At 42.3% G+C, this 17,021-nt stretch overlaps 2 protein-coding genes across 8 annotated transcripts in view; one reads left to right on the plus strand and one right to left on the minus strand.

Moving 5' to 3' along the window:
- The first annotated feature begins 4,176 nt into the window (after positions 1-4,176).
- On the plus strand, positions 4,177-8,533 carry DNAJC19 (DnaJ heat shock protein family (Hsp40) member C19). 2 transcript variants are annotated; one of them, XM_055817222.1, is made up of 6 exons: positions 4,177-4,288; positions 4,778-4,829; positions 5,111-5,184; positions 5,528-5,604; positions 6,545-6,615; positions 7,965-8,533. In XM_055817222.1, exons 1-6 carry the CDS (start codon positions 4,286-4,288, stop codon positions 8,033-8,035), a joined length of 348 nt encoding a protein of 115 aa, XP_055673197.1. In that variant the 5' UTR covers positions 4,177-4,285; the 3' UTR covers positions 8,036-8,533. The 2 variants fall into 2 exon arrangements, with proteins under 2 accessions (XP_055673197.1, XP_055673198.1); XM_055817223.1 differs by having other exon boundaries at positions 4,183-4,288; positions 4,778-4,905.
- A 1,532-nt stretch (positions 8,534-10,065) lies between these two features.
- FXR1 (FMR1 autosomal homolog 1) overlaps positions 10,066-17,021 on the minus strand; it is a 38,755-nt gene continuing 31,799 nt past the window's right edge. For 2 of the 6 annotated variants that reach the window (XM_005232939.4, XM_055817218.1), the window contains exons 13-17: positions 16,141-16,344; positions 15,245-15,445; positions 14,406-14,486; positions 11,936-12,027; positions 10,066-11,085 (exon numbers count right to left, since the gene is read on the minus strand). In XM_005232939.4, the coding sequence (XP_005232996.1) occupies positions 10,915-11,085; positions 11,936-12,027; positions 14,406-14,486; positions 15,245-15,445; positions 16,141-16,344 (749 nt within the window). In that variant the 3' untranslated portion in view covers positions 10,066-10,914. Of the gene's footprint in view, positions 11,086-11,935; positions 12,028-12,504; positions 14,183-14,405; positions 14,487-15,244; positions 15,446-16,140; positions 16,345-17,021 lie in introns of those variants that run through there. The other 4 variants (XM_055817219.1, XM_055817221.1, XM_055817220.1 and 1 more) reach the window with 4 other exon arrangements.

Raw genomic sequence — 17,021 nt, forward strand, 5'->3', positions numbered from 1 at the left:
AACTTAACAACACAGACTGAACAAGAACACATCTAGCAGATGAACTGCATAATTAACAAGAAAATCCATCAAATTGTTCTATAAATTCAAATGAGCAAATTATGGAAGTTTTTTGGGTTTTTTCTGTGAAGGCAACAACAGTGCACATTCTGCACACTTTACAATTTGTATTAATATCAAAGATAGATATAGTAACAGTGAACCAAAATAAGAGTTATGTACAATGAACAAAACAAAAGCTGTGTACAGAATGAACAGCTTTGGAAAACTAGAGGACCCTAACTGTTGGAAGTGCATTAATGTCAATGTTATCCGTACCCTCTTCCTTCATCCCATTTTCCTAAATATAAGGAAAGCTAGAACTTGCAAACTCACTCTGTAATATTCCTATGACCTATGCTAATACCACACCTAGGCATCTCAATGTTTTTGCCTCTTATAATGGGAGGCGAGCAAATCCTGGTTTAAAGGTGCAAAAGTGAAGATAAAGGTTACCTATGCCCTACTGCAGCTATGTGCCCCCACTTAAATGCAAGTCCCTGCCTCAGACGGAAACTATGGGATTCCCTGAATGGATGTCATGGTCAGGACCTGAAGGAACATTGCAGGTGGCATTAGAAGGCAAGCCTAGATACACCCCCAAAAATTTAGTGACCTTCTTATGTCACAAACAAGTCACTGGCAAAAGACACTAACAATAGAGGGGTTTTGCACTTCAAAGTAGTGCCCTTAGCCAGCAATCATTCCAGCGTGAATCTGCAGTTTGCTGGACCACTTGTTATGCACAATTTCAGTGTTATTCAACAGATTTCCTATTAATATCAGGTTATGTAGGCTCTTGCATGCTCCTCACTGTGCCCAGCTTCTTGGGGACAATGAAGTTATAAACAAAAGGGATACTTGAGCCAAAACTTAGCAATAAAGCTGAGACTCTCTTCTCAAAAGGATACAGATTTCCTTACCTCCTTTGAGTTCAAGACCAAAATGAAAACCTGTTTCTTCACAGTTTCTTCACAGTTAAAGTTCCTCATGTGCAGTACCTTAAGCACAAATTCAAAGAAAAAACAACCCCACCCAAGACTTGCACTATATATTCTGTCGAAGTACTACATTATGCTATGCTGAGCAGTCATACCTTTTCCATTGTGGAGGGACAAATTCAGATCCTGTTTTACATATGACAGACAGAGATGAATATGAATCAGCCGGTGCAAAGGACACAGTGAGACGTCCCAGAGTGAGGCTTATGGAATTAGGCAGTGATGAAGGAAATGCATCCTCTGACATTTCAGACAAGACTTCAGAAATATTTACTGCAACCAAGAAACAGACTTTGTCTCTCCCACAAGCCAGTGGCTAAAGCTTTCATCTGGAACATGGGTCTGTACTGCATTCCTGGTAAATAATCGAGGTTTTATACAAATAAGAAACACTCCTGAACAACAGAGCAGAAGACAACTGTCCCAATGTCAGTACCCTGAGAAATGGTGTGCTGGCTGAAGACGTGAGAGACCAGACGAGGAAGTTTTCTGATTTTGTGCTATTTCTGCTGCTGTTGGTGACCACACTTACCATTGGCTTGTCTTAAATACTCAATTCTGCTTGCAAAGAATGGTCTGGTAAGGCCCCACCTCCCCAGTATCCCTACTGTAAGAAGAGATTCAGACGTGTCCCTAATCCCTTCCCCTTCTTCCCAAACGAGGTGTTCCAGAAGACCTAGAGTACTCTTCCAGCTTCTCCCAGAAAAAAACCCAACAGTTGATGTGCTGATCTCATCCTGCTCTCTCTCCATTCGCTGGTACAATGTCACTGCTGAAGTGGGGAGAGCAGGATGTGCTTTGTGCAGTACCATTCACTGGCTAGCAGTCCACCAGAGAGTAGATTTCTTCCTAAGTGAAAGCCAGATAAACTTGCATGTTTCAAGAAACAAGGCAAGAAACCCGCACCCAAGAAACTTACTACACTGCAGACACATCATATCCTCCATTCCACATATGCCAGTCTCTCAGCAGCTCTTTTCATTAAATAATCCTACCAAAACAGAACAGTAAAAAGGGTTATACACAAATTATTTCTTGTCCACTACATATTTAGAGGGTAGTGTTTTCCATGCTTGGTTTCAGTTTATTTGATGACTGTTTGGGTTGAAACAATCTCTGCATAGTCCCTAGGAAGTTTTCCTTCTTATCACCAAGAGGTCTGACCATATGCCCTCTAATCTTTTCAACTAATATTCCCACTCGAGCAAAAGCCTCCCAGTTTTCTGCTGTGGGGTTTTTTTTTCCATTTCTTTCTTCCTCTGCCTACAGTCTTGAGTTTTCTCTCCCAAAGTCAGACAGCTGCTTTTAAAGAAAAGGAGCAATCTCCCCCTTCCTCTTGATGGTTCCACCTAATCCAGTGGTTCTTTTAAAGGCAGTGTAACATGCAAACCAAGAGCAAAATGCAAATCCGACACTGCCTGTTACAGCTTCCATCATCAACCTGTGCATTAGCTTCAACTTCCAACCTTAATATCACCAACAAAAGTGCAAACCCCTCTGCTCTCTCCTCAGAAAGACAGCCAGTATCTAGAGAAAGCTCCTTATAAACTCATGGCTGAAGAATGCCATTAGGACTTAGTCCTAGGCTTGTAGCTTTCTTCTTCTTGCTCTTCCCCCACCTTCTGCTGTCTGCTCTGCCTATATTAGCCTTGTAGGCTGACAGCGTTGACATTTCAATTGAAATCTTCAGGTAGGAGAGGAGCAGATTCTGCTGCAAATCTGAACCTACATTACATAAAGGGACCAGAGCCCACCTGATAGCTGATTCAGGCCTTGATCCTGTGATGATCTCCATGTGGGGGAGACCTAAGAATCAGGACCTTCATTTTGAAGAACTGTTGCTCACTACAAATCATTGTCAGTGCAAATAAAGGCTTTAGTCTTTCCAATCTCTTTGCTACAACTACCACAAGCTTGTTTTCCTAATACTTAATAGAGTTTCACAGCACAGGCATGCAAGTTTCAGCACCAATCCAGGTAGAATGCAAATTTCAAAAATGAAGACTCAAGAGTAATAACAATCAACATAAGCTCAGAAATAATATAGTAGCCCTGGTAAAATATGTCAAGTATCATCTGTTTTTTCCTCAGATAAGAAGCATAACTCAGGACAACACAGGTAAAAGATTGTAAGTATCATACTTGACTTTAGGAATTATCGAGAAAGAACATACATCTAGATTCTGTATTCCTTCGTTCAGCTTGAGGGAATTTTGTGACTGATTTACTAGCAATTACAAACTTTGCCCCTCCACCACTTTCCAACAATCTTACCTGTTTTTTAACTGAGCTAGGAATCAGTTAATGCCCACTGCAAGTCAGACGGATCCTCTTGTGCTTGTCATGAACACGGATATTGCTACCTGCCACACTTACACGCTTCACACCTGGCATCAAAGTACAGTGAAATCTTGCTGTGTATGATTAAAAAAATCTATTGCCTTCAATCACTAGGTCCTCTGGGAGCCCATGAGGGCACTGACACGTTCTACAAGCACAGAGGGGCTTTTCACTCCTGCAAGCTACAGCCAGGCAGCGGCACGGGGTGCTCTGAGGGGTGCCCAGCGCGCAGCACCCCGGGCCGCAGCCTGCTCACCCGCCGCGCTCGGATTCCAAACCCCTGGCTTCGGACCAGACCCGCAGACGGGCACCCGGGCGGTGCTGCACACCTCGCTGCGCTAGCCCAAGACACCGCGTTGTTAATACCCCCCGGTACACGTGCCAGCCTGTAATTCTCCCTCAACTCGTAGTAACCTTCAGCAGCGCGTTAACTGCGCGTGGCCAGCTGGGACCAGCGCCCGATGCCCGCGGGGGGCCGCACGTGGGCCGGCCGCAGCGCCGCGGGGGCCGGGGGCAGCGCCGGGGGCGGGCAGGCGGCGGCCGCAGCTCGCAGGAGGACGGGGTGGTCAGGGAGGTCCCCGCCGCCCCCGGGCCGGGGGGCCGCTTTCCTTCCTCAGGGAAAGGGCCTGGCTGCCCGCCGCCCCGCGCCCCCTGAGCCGCCCCCGCCGGGCTGCCACCCCCGCCGGCAGCACCTCTGGCCCGCTCCGCGCCCCCTCCCCCCCCTCCCCGCCGGGCTCTGCCCCGCCCGCCCCCGCCCCGGGGCGGTGTCCGCAGCTCCCTCCCCTTCCCGCGCCGCTTTACGACAGCCGGCGGTGGCTTTGCGGCCGGTCCGGGTGCCGTACGGCGAGCCGGGGCCCTCTGCCAGCGCGGCTCGGCGGTCGGCAGTGTGCGGGGCTGGGGCGGCCATGGTGAGTGCGGGCGGGGACCCGGGGGCCGCCTGTGCCTGTGCCGGCGGCTCCCAAGCCCTTCCCGGCGCCGAGGAGCCCGCTGCGTCCTTGGCCCGGCACGGCCGCGGTGCCGAGGGGCCCGGGGCCGCGCGGGGAGGGCGCTGCCCCGCCCAGGCCGCGGCGGGGCCCATGGTTGCGGCCCCGGGGTCACTGGCATTAAAGCGGGGCCGCCGAAGAGGACGGTGCTGCTGGGCTGCGTTCCCTCGGCCCCCCAGCCGCGGGGCTGCGGGGCACGGCCGACCCCCGCCCCGCTGCCGGCAGCAGCTGGGCCGCGTCCTTGTGCCTCTGCGGCCGGTTCGGCAGCGTAGCCGAAGTGAATCTGCTAGGGCCGCTTCCCCTAGTCGTGTTGTTCCCCACGCATGTACTAATGCGACTTGCTGTGGAGCTTACCGGGTAGGCTTTGTTTTCTTTTCCTTTGGTAAACAAACGCTTTGTGTCTTCCCTGCTTAGGCCAGTACCATGGTGGCGGTTGGCCTGACCATAGCGGCAGCTGGATTTGCAGGTTTGTGGATGATGGGAGGACACTGAACACCCCGTTGTAGCTACCGTTGCCTGCTTCAGTACTGACGAATATTAAGGTGGTTTAATAGCTGATGCAGGACACTCTCTTGGGAGACCCTGTATTGAGAAACACAGCTGTAATCAAAAGATCAAAGTGCTTACTTTTTTTCTGTCCCCCAAAAGTTTGTTTTGTGTTCTAATCCACAAGTTACCAGTTTCACTGAGTTCCTAAATCTTCAGGAAACTTCATACTTAGTCTTGTTCAACACTGATTTCTTTAAGGTCGCTATGCACTAAAAGCAATGAAACAAATGGAGCCACAAGTAAAACAAGCACTTCAGAATCTACCAAAACCTGTAAGTTTTTGTTGTATCAGTAGCATCTTTTTATTGAAAAGTTTACTTAGCAAAATAAGTCCAGACTTCTCTGTGTTTTCTTCTAGTACTAAACATAATTTTGTTAGTAATAGCAATGCATCTCTGCAATTCTGCTGGTGGTTGACTAATAGAGAACTTGTTTTAGCAAGCTCAAGTACTCATTTAAATGACATTCCAACTGATTTTCTTATTACAAGCAGAAAAGAAGCTTCACAGTATTCTTACAGACTAAACCTCAGCAGCTACTAAAGCAATAATGAGTTGTTTTAAGTAATAAACTTAGAAACTGGTGGTTTTTAAACTAACACGTTTTCTCTTTCAGGCCTTCAGTGGATATTACAGAGGTGGATTTGAACCCAAAATGACTAAACGAGAAGCAGCTTTAATACTAGGAGTGAGGTAAAAGGAAACTTACTAGAAAGGAAAGGTAAAAAGGAGGCTGTAGTGTTACCTAGTTGCTGGCCTGGTTTGAAAAGCACATAATGTGCGGTGCTGTCCTATGCCCAGCTTCCCCTGGGAGTGTCACTGCCAAATCAGGAAATACGAAAGCAGCCTTTCAGGATTTTCTGTATTTATTTGGGATTGTTGCATGCTAGCTTGCTTACAGCCAACTCTAGCTAGACTTCCCTGAGTCTGCAAATCCCTAGCACGTTCAGAAGCCGCGTGCGGGTCCGGGTAAGTATACCATTTTCAGGAAGCCTTGGGGTTTACCCGGTATGGGTAACACTGTTGTGCTGTTTGCTTGTGGTTCCCATTGCTGCTGGTGAATTTCAGATACATGTCGTGTGAAGGTGCTTGCAAACCCACTTCTTGCAAGTGGAGTAAATTCATCACTTACTAGAATATCTTAGGTATGATTATGGCAGCTATCCTTGCCAAAACTTAGAGAGTCTTAAGACCAAATGAACACATTCATCTAATAAGAGTATGAACCATTTCTGTTTGAAGGCAACTTCCAACTGAAGTTTGTATACAAACAGTTTGTTGTTTGCTTTTTTTTAAATTTAATAAATCAGAACCAGATTTTTTTTTTCTCCAGCCTTTCGGAAGTTGTCCCAATAGAAATGTTACAACATAGCTCTGTTTCTTTTCAACTGTGTGAATGACCCCCACCATAGTAGACTGCTGTAGCGTGTTGTCTTCAGCATACACTGTTTTGGAAAAACTTTAGAAACTCTCCAGGACTTTCATGCTACAGATCAATAACAGGAAAAGAAAAACATATATGTAAGCCAAAGTTTATGGATAAGACACGGCTTGCTTGTTCTAAGACATCTACTAAAGATCTGGGGGGGTTTATGAGGTCCCCTTAAGTCAGTTTTTTCTGTCTCTTTCAAAGCCCTACAGCGAACAGGAGTAAAATTAGAGAAGCTCATAGACGGATCATGCTTCTGAATCATCCAGATAAAGGTAAGTAGATTTAAGTGATATTGATGAATTAATACATTTAAAATACAGATTAATAGAACTGTGTAGGGAAGAAGTGACTGGTAGATAGCTACCTTAGCTACTAAAAAAACCCCCAGAAAACTTGAGTGAGAACAAATTTTAGGGTGCCTTAATCCTTATGGTTTCGGAGCATGTTTTTGTGTTTGAAAGCGCTAAAGCAGGCAAGACAGATTCAGCAGGTCAGCTTGTCGCTTGATCTGTGTGCATCAGATCGAAATACGATTTGTTAAAATGAGACTTAAAACCACCTTACTGTTAAATGAAAGCCCAGAGTATGTTTGTGCGCATTGTATACCATGTGCATTTTGAGTTCATTTGAACGCAAGTGCATTGGGAATTCACTGTAAATGGCAAGTGTAGAGCCTTCTGCGTCTGCTGAAGGCCCTACAAGATGAAATACTTGTTTGTGCTACTCTGAAGGCTCGGAATCCAGTTGTCCTTAAAGTTAATAACTTGAGGCATCTATACCTGTTCTAAATTGTTCACTTCAGTAAGTCAGAATCATGTGTTAGTTCTTGGTGTTTAACTTTTTCATCCTCACTTAACAGGTAAAATGGCTTCCTTTAAAGTGACTCTTGAACTTTATTGCTTTTATGCACCACAATTGTCCTTTGGATCTGCCTTTCATAGACAGTACCTAGTGGAAGTGAACTTCAAAATTAACTTTATTAAATATATGCAGAACCTTAAAATGCTATCCAAAGACTGCTTAGGAACATTTCACATTCTGTGTGACCTAAGTAAGTTAAATTAAACTTCAAGTAAGTAAAAAGTAAATCTAGTACTAGTACATGGTATATGTGCCACAGACACGCCACAAATACTTGCACCTCGTGGTCAGTTACAATTTCAGTGCATTTGCACAGTGGACTGTTTCAGAATCTTCGTAAGTCATTTCTGTGTCACGTTTAAAGACTGAGCCAGTCCATTGGTACAGCAGCAGTTCCGTGCTGGCCTTGAATTAGGGGGGCAAGGTTTATCTGCACACTTGTTAGTTCAATGCTTCTGTATTCACAACAGATTTTATGTTGTCATTAGCAACAGAGTCATTTATGACTGGTAAAACCGGAGAAAAAACCTCATTCCAACAAACCTAAAGCCATCTAGCAGGAACGGGCTGTCTGCACGCTTAGCTACTGCGGTGGCTCTATGTGTAAACTGAAAATGGCTTCAGTCATAACAGCTTGTTCCTTTAACTTGAGCAACTTCCAGATCATGCTCACTTTTTTCCCCTGTGTACTCTGGCATTAGTAACAACATAGAAACTATTTTTTTCATCTGATGTGACATGAAGGTTATCTTTCTTCTAGGTGGCTCTCCATATGTAGCAGCCAAAATCAATGAAGCTAAAGATTTACTGGAAGACCAAGCTAAAAAATGAATGTGAGAGAAAATCAGAGGGTTTGTCCATGCAAATGCTTATTTTTGATAAATGGCTTAAGAAAAGTTCTCATAATGACTTAATATAAATGAAGCTGGAAATGAGAATCCAGGGAAGTAAAATTCCCTCCCCACTCACTTCATCACTGTTTGGGAAACGTGTGAGGCAGCAAGGCTTAAAAGTGTTTTTTTTTTTTTTTTCCCCTAGCTGATATTAAGTGGCAAAAATCTGCCATTTGTGTAAAAAAAAAAAAAAAATAGTAACTTGGTTTGGCCAGTGCATGTTACCAGGTACAGGTATGCTTAGATGCTGTTACCTGATTTTTGTTAAACTAGCTATGTTTGAAGTTCATGCTGCTGTTCTTTCATATGCCAAAGATAGCATGATGAACCAGTTTGGGGAGGGGGTGGAAAAAATCCAGAGGATTTATCGAATGGGAAGAATTGGGACCCATGTGTGGTTGTCTCAGAAAAAATAAAAAGTACAGGAAGCAACATACTCAGTTGTCTTTGCCTTGTGAAAAACAAGGTTGGTTGAACTCCAAGTATTACTGACGGGTCTGGAATGTCCTGAATTTTTTAGCAACTTTCAGTTCCTAATGGATTTTATAGCACTTAATAAATTCCAAATGTGTAAGTACTGCAGTTTTATCCATTATCTTACACTACAGTTAGAATTCACATAATAAAGTTTGTGTTTATAGCAGTTGGGAAAGAGGAACTCTTTATGTAGACCACTGAAGACACCAGAGCTGGACTTGCTGTGCTGCATGAAGCCTAACGCACCCCAGCACAGCCGCCTGTGCCAGTGCCTGCGTCAGGCCGAGTTCTGTCCTGCTCCGAGGATCTTGCCAGTCTTTCTGTCACTAGGGCAAGACTGCTGAATGCAAGGCAGCGTGTGTAGGAGTTAATGCCCACCTGTTCATAAATACAGTGGATTTCAGAGCTTTCTGAACTAACCAGCCTCTGCTTCGGAGTAGTGCCGTAAGCTGTCGTACACCTCTGTGTGAACCCTGGCTGCTGCAGACTAGTTACAGGCCACGCAGTATGGATTACCAGAACAGCAAGGAAGAGTTTTGCCTTCAGAAGAGAGGATCAGGTCAGCAACATGAGTATGAAGTGGAAAATGCTTAGAACCTACAAAGAGAGGTACCTTTGTTTTACTACGAAATTTAAAGTGGGGTAAAACATCCAGCTGGAACATTGCTGCACAGCAGTTCCAGAGCCTGCACGTTGAGCCATATGCTGAATGCTACTGTACTTCAGTTTTCCCCTGTCAAAATAACACTGAATTTTTAAACATAGCTGCTTTTTTTTAACTACCCTGTTTTTTCAACTTTTTCCACTCTTGTGGCTGCCTTATCGGTTGACCTGCTTGTGCACACTTAGGAGTTACAACAACTTAACTGCGTTTGTGCTCTGGGAGGGAACGCTGTTGTTGAGTATCACCCTTAAGTCAAATTAAAACCAGCCCATCTCCACCAACAAAATACTCACCCAACAGAGCTGGTCCAGTTCTTCCATAGCTGTAGGTGGCCTAGCAGCTGGAGCCAGGGGTGGGTCAGAACACTTGCTCCGGTCTTAATACCTTCTGACAAAATCAGGTAAGACGAGTTTTTTTCTTTCAAGTCGGCACAACTTCAGCACTACCGGTTGTTCAGACTTCCTGCAACAGCTCCGTGCTACCTCGATGTTTTTCCACACCTGGGATTTCTGCTCCATTGCTCTTGCTCATGTGCCTGAAAAGGTGGGTTAGTGTGTCACACTTCTCCCGCAAACTGCATTGCATTACTTCCTATATATGTCAGTCAGGGTACGTGATTCTCCAAGATAAGCAGTCTGAATTTAGACTTGTTAACTGATGTTTTATGTTGTGACCATAAAAAATAGAAGATTAGCATGCTAGAAAACTCTTCTGAAAGAGTTAAAGGTTCAAGCTGCCTCCTGTGTAAGTTTTAATTGTTAGTGTTTACAGCTTGAACACCTTCAAGTCAATAGTAATTTAACTTTCTGATAGAAACAGTCAACAGATGGAAGATCAAAGTTTATTTTCTTTTACTACCAGCATACAAAAAAAACATATTGCACATCAAACAACCAAAACAAAAATAAAAATACTCTACTAAGGACTAACATATGTAGTTTATACAGAATAAACTTTCTGGAAATTGATCTTTTCAGTAGTTCAGGTTATGTCTTAATGGACATGACTAATTCAGCTTAGTGTTAACTAAAGCTATGTTTGATTTTTAAATACTGTACAGTTTAATAAATAAACCAAACAAAGCCTCAATGTAGAACAGTCACTGCCAATGTCACCCAGAATCCCTGCAGATTATGAGAATTTTACAAATGTATTCCAGTGGTCTGCAGATTTTTTCCTCTACATACAGCATTTAAAAAACATGTATTAAAACAGACCAGTTTCCAGACTAAACTAATGGAGAAATTACATTTCAGTGCAAAATATTTTAGACTGCATTTCTTTCTAGTATTCCTCAGGTGAAGAAGTGGTTGCATATTATTAAAAATGTAACAAAAGCAGCTAATGCTTTCATAAAGAGTATTATGTTAGGGATCCCCCTCACATCTTTGCCATATTTTGAAAACAAAATAACATTTCCTATAGCCAGCAATTTTGTTTATTTAAATGTTACATATACTATCTCAAGGCACATCTGATGATATATTTATAACACAGTAGGTGTCAAAGTATGTTTAACATATGATTTCTTCAGGATCCCTCCCCTTTCTGTATTCCAAAATGGAGGAACTGAAAGTGCGGTGTCAAGACTGGCGATCCATATTCTATCTTTGGCAAGCTTATACAAGCACTATTTTAAATGTAATGTAAAAGAACTGTAAACTAGGAACTTCAGTTTATGAAACACCGTTCAGCACTGCTTCTTCCTGATTATTTCCATCCTCTTGAACGGTAACTTTCTTTTCATCAGGACTGTGCTGTAGTTTAGAAGGCTCATCCCCAGAAGTTGTCACAGGACCATTCACCGCCTTTTCAGAAGGGCTGTTTTCATCAATCGCATCTTTTGCCTTGCAAAACCAGAAACAGGATAGTATTAAAAATTCTGTAGAAATATACAGTGTCATCTAAATATCCCCCTGGCTAAACACAGGCGACTCTGCAGTAGGGGATACCTCTTGCCTGTCTGTGCCAGTACCCTGTCATTTATAGCATCCTGTTACTTACCCTGTCATTTACAGGATACTTCTGTGTCAGACGCTTCCGAGGAAGTCATGCCAAGGTAACCCTGAGACACCCAGCGTACCCGCAATGTTCTATTTCACAATTTCAATTTGTCTAAGCCAATGAAGAAGAGTTGCATTTTGCACCCTTTCAAAGTCTACAGTAAGATTAAATGGATCTTTGCTATTTTGCTAAACTCATACATAACTTGTGGCAGTAAGTTCAGTGTTACTTTAGAAGTAAAGGAATTATGCTTTATGCAGTTCTGAATATTATTTTCTATGACATGTAATGCCACTCTCATCGTTTAAGGAGAACAGATCTCAAATCTACATAAATTCTTTCTAAAATAGTACATACCAGTCACTAAATGTGCTACCCTAGTAACCTCTATTTAAAACATCAGTTCTCAAGACTCATCCATGGATAATCTTCACATTTTATTATGTAATGCTCCATTACTGAGTGCAGTATTTTAAACTGTGTAAAGACTTAACTGGAGCATTACACTGGTCACTGCAGTCTGCAGTCACAGCCTACGAGTCAGTTCTGTTCACTCTGCACCATTTTTGCTTTCAGCCATTTATTCTTTGAACTCAAATGCATTTCTAGTCAAACAAGGGTGATTAAGTGAAGCATTCCTTTACTGTTTTGCTGCAAGGGAAGAGGGGAAAAAAATACATAAAGTCTTCTTACCGTTTCTTTCTTGGTTTTGGCTAGTGTCTCCTTTGGAGGGTTTCTCTGTCTACTCTGAGATTCAGCTCGTGATATATAATCAGCTACTGTTACTGTTCAAGGAAAAAAATTACAGTGATGCTCACATCAGAAGTCTAGTTCAGCATTAAGCTTCCTATGTCTTTTTTGTGCAAGTTACAGCATAACTGGGAGACATCTCACAAAAGGCCTTCACACTTGCAGGTATCAACTACATAGCAAGGATCAATTTGTTCTGTTAAACAGAATTTTTACCAACATCATGATCTGAAAGTGGAATCTTACAATTAATAGCAATTTGGGTCCAATTGTAAATTGTATTGGAAAATAAGGGCTTTCTGTACTAGGTTTGAAGAGATCAGGCTGCAGGCTCTTTGAACTAGAGACCGTCATTGGGGTTTTACTTATCTTTAGTAAAGAATTTCACACTAATAAAATGAAGGTAAGTTAAAATATGAGAAGAATTGGGGGGGAGGTTCAGAGTATGGTGTTACAATAAAGCAGCATTCAAGTCTTTGTTACTTCATGAAGCAACTGGCAAGAGAACTCACCCTCCTCCTGGTATTCAAAAAGCAATCCGCACGGTTAACTCTGCCTTGCGGTGGGTGGATTAATTGTGGTGTCTGCAGAGACACTTGAAGTGGCTCCGTGTGAGCGAGCCTGGGCTCCCCGGCGGGACAGCCATGTTTCACTGCTACAGCTACACTTACTGGATGCTGGCCAGGGGGGTTCTGACCTCTCTTCTTCTGACCACCTCAGCATCTGTCCTTGGAGCCTGGTTCTGTCTTATCCCACTCTCTTGCAACCACACCAACTGAGAGTCAATTCTATCTTTAGAATACGTAATACTACAAATTTAAATAGACACTTGTATCTTTGATGAGCTAAAGCACATTAGAGTTTGGAAGCATTATCTACTGAACAGTACAGTCAATTGCATTTAGTGTATCATGCATTCAGGTGAACTATTTTTTTGGATTTAGGAATGACTGTGCATGAAAGCTACATCTGCAATAGGAAGCACGAAGTATGAATTTTCTGTTACAGTAGCTGGGTCCTTGCACAACAGTCAAGTGAGTTTCTGCACAAGGAGAATTAATTCTTTAAAGAGGAGGTTCTGTATCCAACTCCTCACAAAAAGATGAAGTATGTTTTACGCACTCAGTGTAAGACACCAATTCGTAATAGTCATAGATGTAGTAGGAACCCAAAACATACAGCAATGTAAATAAAATAATACAACTAAATGACTGAAGTATGCTGTTAGCATGGGGGGGAGGCGGGGAGTTCCTTCTGTCATAGTTTTGTTCATTATTCATGTTAAGTATTTATGTAGAGATTAAATTCTTAGAGCATTTTTCACAAAGTGTAACTACCAATGCTCTTACTGTTGTAGTTAAACATATTTATTATGCAAACTGAAAATGGCAGCTTGCACAGAAGACATCAAAAGGACAAAAAATAAGAAATTGGGTTTGGGCAGTTTTGTTGTAAATTTAAGTATTCTGAGAATGAAAGAGAAATAGCCTACCTAACATCTCTTGGTGCTGCTGGCTGAAATTAGTTTCTGAATTAAATGGTGATAAGCATTTTTACTTTTTTTAGGAGGGTGAGTGGTTTTTTCTTCCCCCAAATTTTAGCGTAATGCAACAGCTTTTTTCTTCTTAATCCAATGTTGTATGAGCACCACAAATAAGGGAGACAAGTACGAGTGAAATTTTGAACCTGTCAATCTAGAAGACCTTCTGTTACTACCTTATGCCATGTACATACAAGCATTTTCTAAATAGGGCATTAGATTGAAAATTAGATAGTTCACCTTTAACATTTCAAGTGTTAGTACACACAAAAGAAATGCAACAAGCCACAACAACAAAAAATTGGAAACATGCAATTTCATTTCAATTCCTCCTCCTTCCCACCCTCAATTTGTAGATGACTTACAAATATTCACAAAAGCTGAGGACTGACAGCAGCAGTCTGACACAGGCATGGGGCTGGCAGGTGCCGCGTGAGCTCCCTCACAGGGCGCTGCCGGGGCACCCACATCCTGCCATTCCAACTCTGGGCTTCTCAGCCAGTGCTGAAAAGGTTGTGTCACATTCAGTGCAAGTGCACGGGTGCAGGGCAGCGCGGATCATGAACCCTCGTGTTTGTCTTGATCCTGGACCACTGAACTCAACAGCAGCTTGGCTATTGACTTCAACGAGAACTGGATCAGAAGCGTAACTTGTATGTCCAAGCAAAAGTTAGACATTACGAATTAGTTTCATTAGGCAGATTAAGAACTTTTATAAGTTCTCCTAGGAGAAGAAATGTCTCTCATCTTTATCTAGTAGTCTTATTAGTTATTGAGTAACCTTTTTATATTATGCAGCTATATGTAAAACAGCAGACACAACATTCTCTCATGCTTTTGACCTGAGATTACCCACAGCTCCACTCGAATTACCTGGCTGTCTATCTTCTGCCTGACCCCTGAAGCGACGCCTGCGGCTACGATTGCGTCGCTGGGGTTTTTTGTCACTATCATCTGCAATTGCAAAGTTTACCATGAACTATTTCTGATGATAAAATAAGTAACTTCTTCAGCAGTTTCAGCATGGGGCATTTAAAATTGCTTCTGTTAAAGAGACAGGCTAAGTAAGACAGGCTGAAAGAAAAACATAGCTTTATACTGAAAGCATACACAATAATGCAAAAGCTAGACTTTACTTTTTGCTCTTGGCTCATTAAAACATTTAGGCATAATATGCTTAATGACCTCAGAGTTCATTTATTAAATGAGTAACCATACGTCAAATTTTAGCCACATAACCCACAAAAGGGCTTTCCTTCTACATTAGTAAGCAACAGATTACATTCTCGTCCCAGTGAGTATCAACAAAATTTACTGAGGGAAAGTACTTAAGCAGAAGCTGGGTAGAGACAAATTAGCAGCTACTTAAGTAGCTTTCCTACACTGAGACCGAAGTTACCAAGGACAAAACAGAACACTGATCCAACAGTACTATTTCTATGAAAACAGCAGTACTAATGGGAAACAAGTTAAGTCTTTGGTGTCTCCGTCAAACAGTTTTTTACAAAAGAGGCATATGAAAATACTAGTGGAGCTCAGTAAACAGAAGACTTCATGGCCGAGCCATGGAGGCAGTCTTTCTTTAATCAGACAACAACTTTTAACAGAACGATTCGCCACTAACAGAAATGAACAAGTGTTTCACTACACTTACAAGGACAACACATTGTTTCTTAGCTCATTCTGGGACTATCATCCAACTGTTTACATACCTAAACCATTCTCATTAACAGAAGCTGTATCAGACTCTGTCATTCCATCCATAAGAACAGCATCTTCATCGGTCCTTCGCCGGCGTGACCTCCTGCGGCGGTTACTACTGTGGTGAGATTCACTAGCATCGGTATCCACAGTCTGGTCTGACTCTGTGTTATCAAGCAAGCTGTAAGGGTTGCTGTCCGGGTCTTTAAGCACTAAACAAACAAAAAGTTTCCATTTAAGATACCGTAGTTACATGTAATTTAATCTTCAGGCTGATTTGTATCTGTCTTTCAATGTTTCAAAACACAACGCAACCTTACAAAAAGGTGCAACACAATACTACAGTATTTATGGTTTCAGACTGGTTCCTCTCTGACCCTAATGCAACAGCAAGTATTCCAAGGCACCACAACAGGCGCTTGTATTATTTCATCACAAAGATTTCCAAGGTGACATTTAAAGAACTTTTACTCAAAACTGCCAAATGTGTAAAACACACCTTTCACTTCATAGCAACATGGTACTTTTATTGCTACTGAAGCGTTATGAATTAGCACCTGCAAGTTCTGACAAAATGTAACATGACTTCCATTCTGTGAATTCTTCTCTCATTCTGTACCTAAACATAAGCTTAGCTTAGAAAGCAGCCATAAGTAACATGCCAAGGGTTGATAAACTCTGATAGTATCATCATTATGTGTGTGCAGTAGAGGAAGGAAAGGGAGATCACTGTGGGCAGAAGATGAATAAAAATCTAACAACATAGCGCACGACAAGAAACCATCACACAACTCCATAGTATGTGGGGACTTCAGTAATGTAAAAAATGAGTATTTTTAAATAGTTGGTTATACAGAAAGTTGCCAAGAACAAAGACTAAATTCAAAGTAAGTTTGAAACACAGTACCAGAGCTAATGGATGACTTGCCACCACGAGGTCCACCACGCCCACGACCTCCAGATACACTACGTCCTCGTCCTCCAGGACGTCGCCTATTGTCACGCTGGTGTCTGCTTTCTCTGTCATCTTCTCCTGCCAAGGACCAGTCACTAAGTTCATCTTTTCTCTCAGATTCTGTTTCAGAGGGATTAGAGAGCTCAGAGTTTGTACCTTGTACAAGAAGGAAAAGAAAATTGGAAATGAGTATGAAATTTAGGGTGATATTCTGATTTCAGATCCTCACAGAAGTCTTCCAACCAGCATGGCTGGTTATATATGCTATTTGTATATATATACACACACACACAATTTATTAATATATATTTAAAAAAGCATAATGTATGTATAATTTTACATTAAATATGCCCACGCACATACAGAATAGACCTAACTTTCTAGGATTTTCAACCTAGGTTTGTTTGTAATAACACGTGAAGTAAGAGCTCAAAGATTACCAGAGCTGTAATTTATGTACACAGATAAATCAAGGATTAAACCATATTTCCTCTCTTTGTGTGTACACTGCAGGCATTTGGTGCAGTTTCTAGGCAACTTCTCTGAAATTCCCAAGGACAACTTTGCCACCTTATAGCTGATGGCTGTTGCTAAGCAACCTCTCCTGGCTGTTATAATGCTGCCTGCACCATTTAACTGTTTGTATTAAACAGCGTCCATAATATCCCACCATCTCAGAGTTAACTGAACTCACAGCTTTTTACTACTGGAAAATTCAACACCTACTATTTATTTTAGACATCCAGGAACTCTCCCTGCTGACCATTCTGGAGTAAAGATATTTAGACCCATATGGCTCTAATGTACAATTCCTGCCATTTTGGGGTGGGGTG

This window comes from Falco peregrinus, chromosome 12 (genome assembly GCF_023634155.1).
Source record: "Falco peregrinus isolate bFalPer1 chromosome 12, bFalPer1.pri, whole genome shotgun sequence".
In the NCBI taxonomy this organism is placed as follows: Eukaryota; Metazoa; Chordata; class Aves; order Falconiformes; family Falconidae; genus Falco; species Falco peregrinus.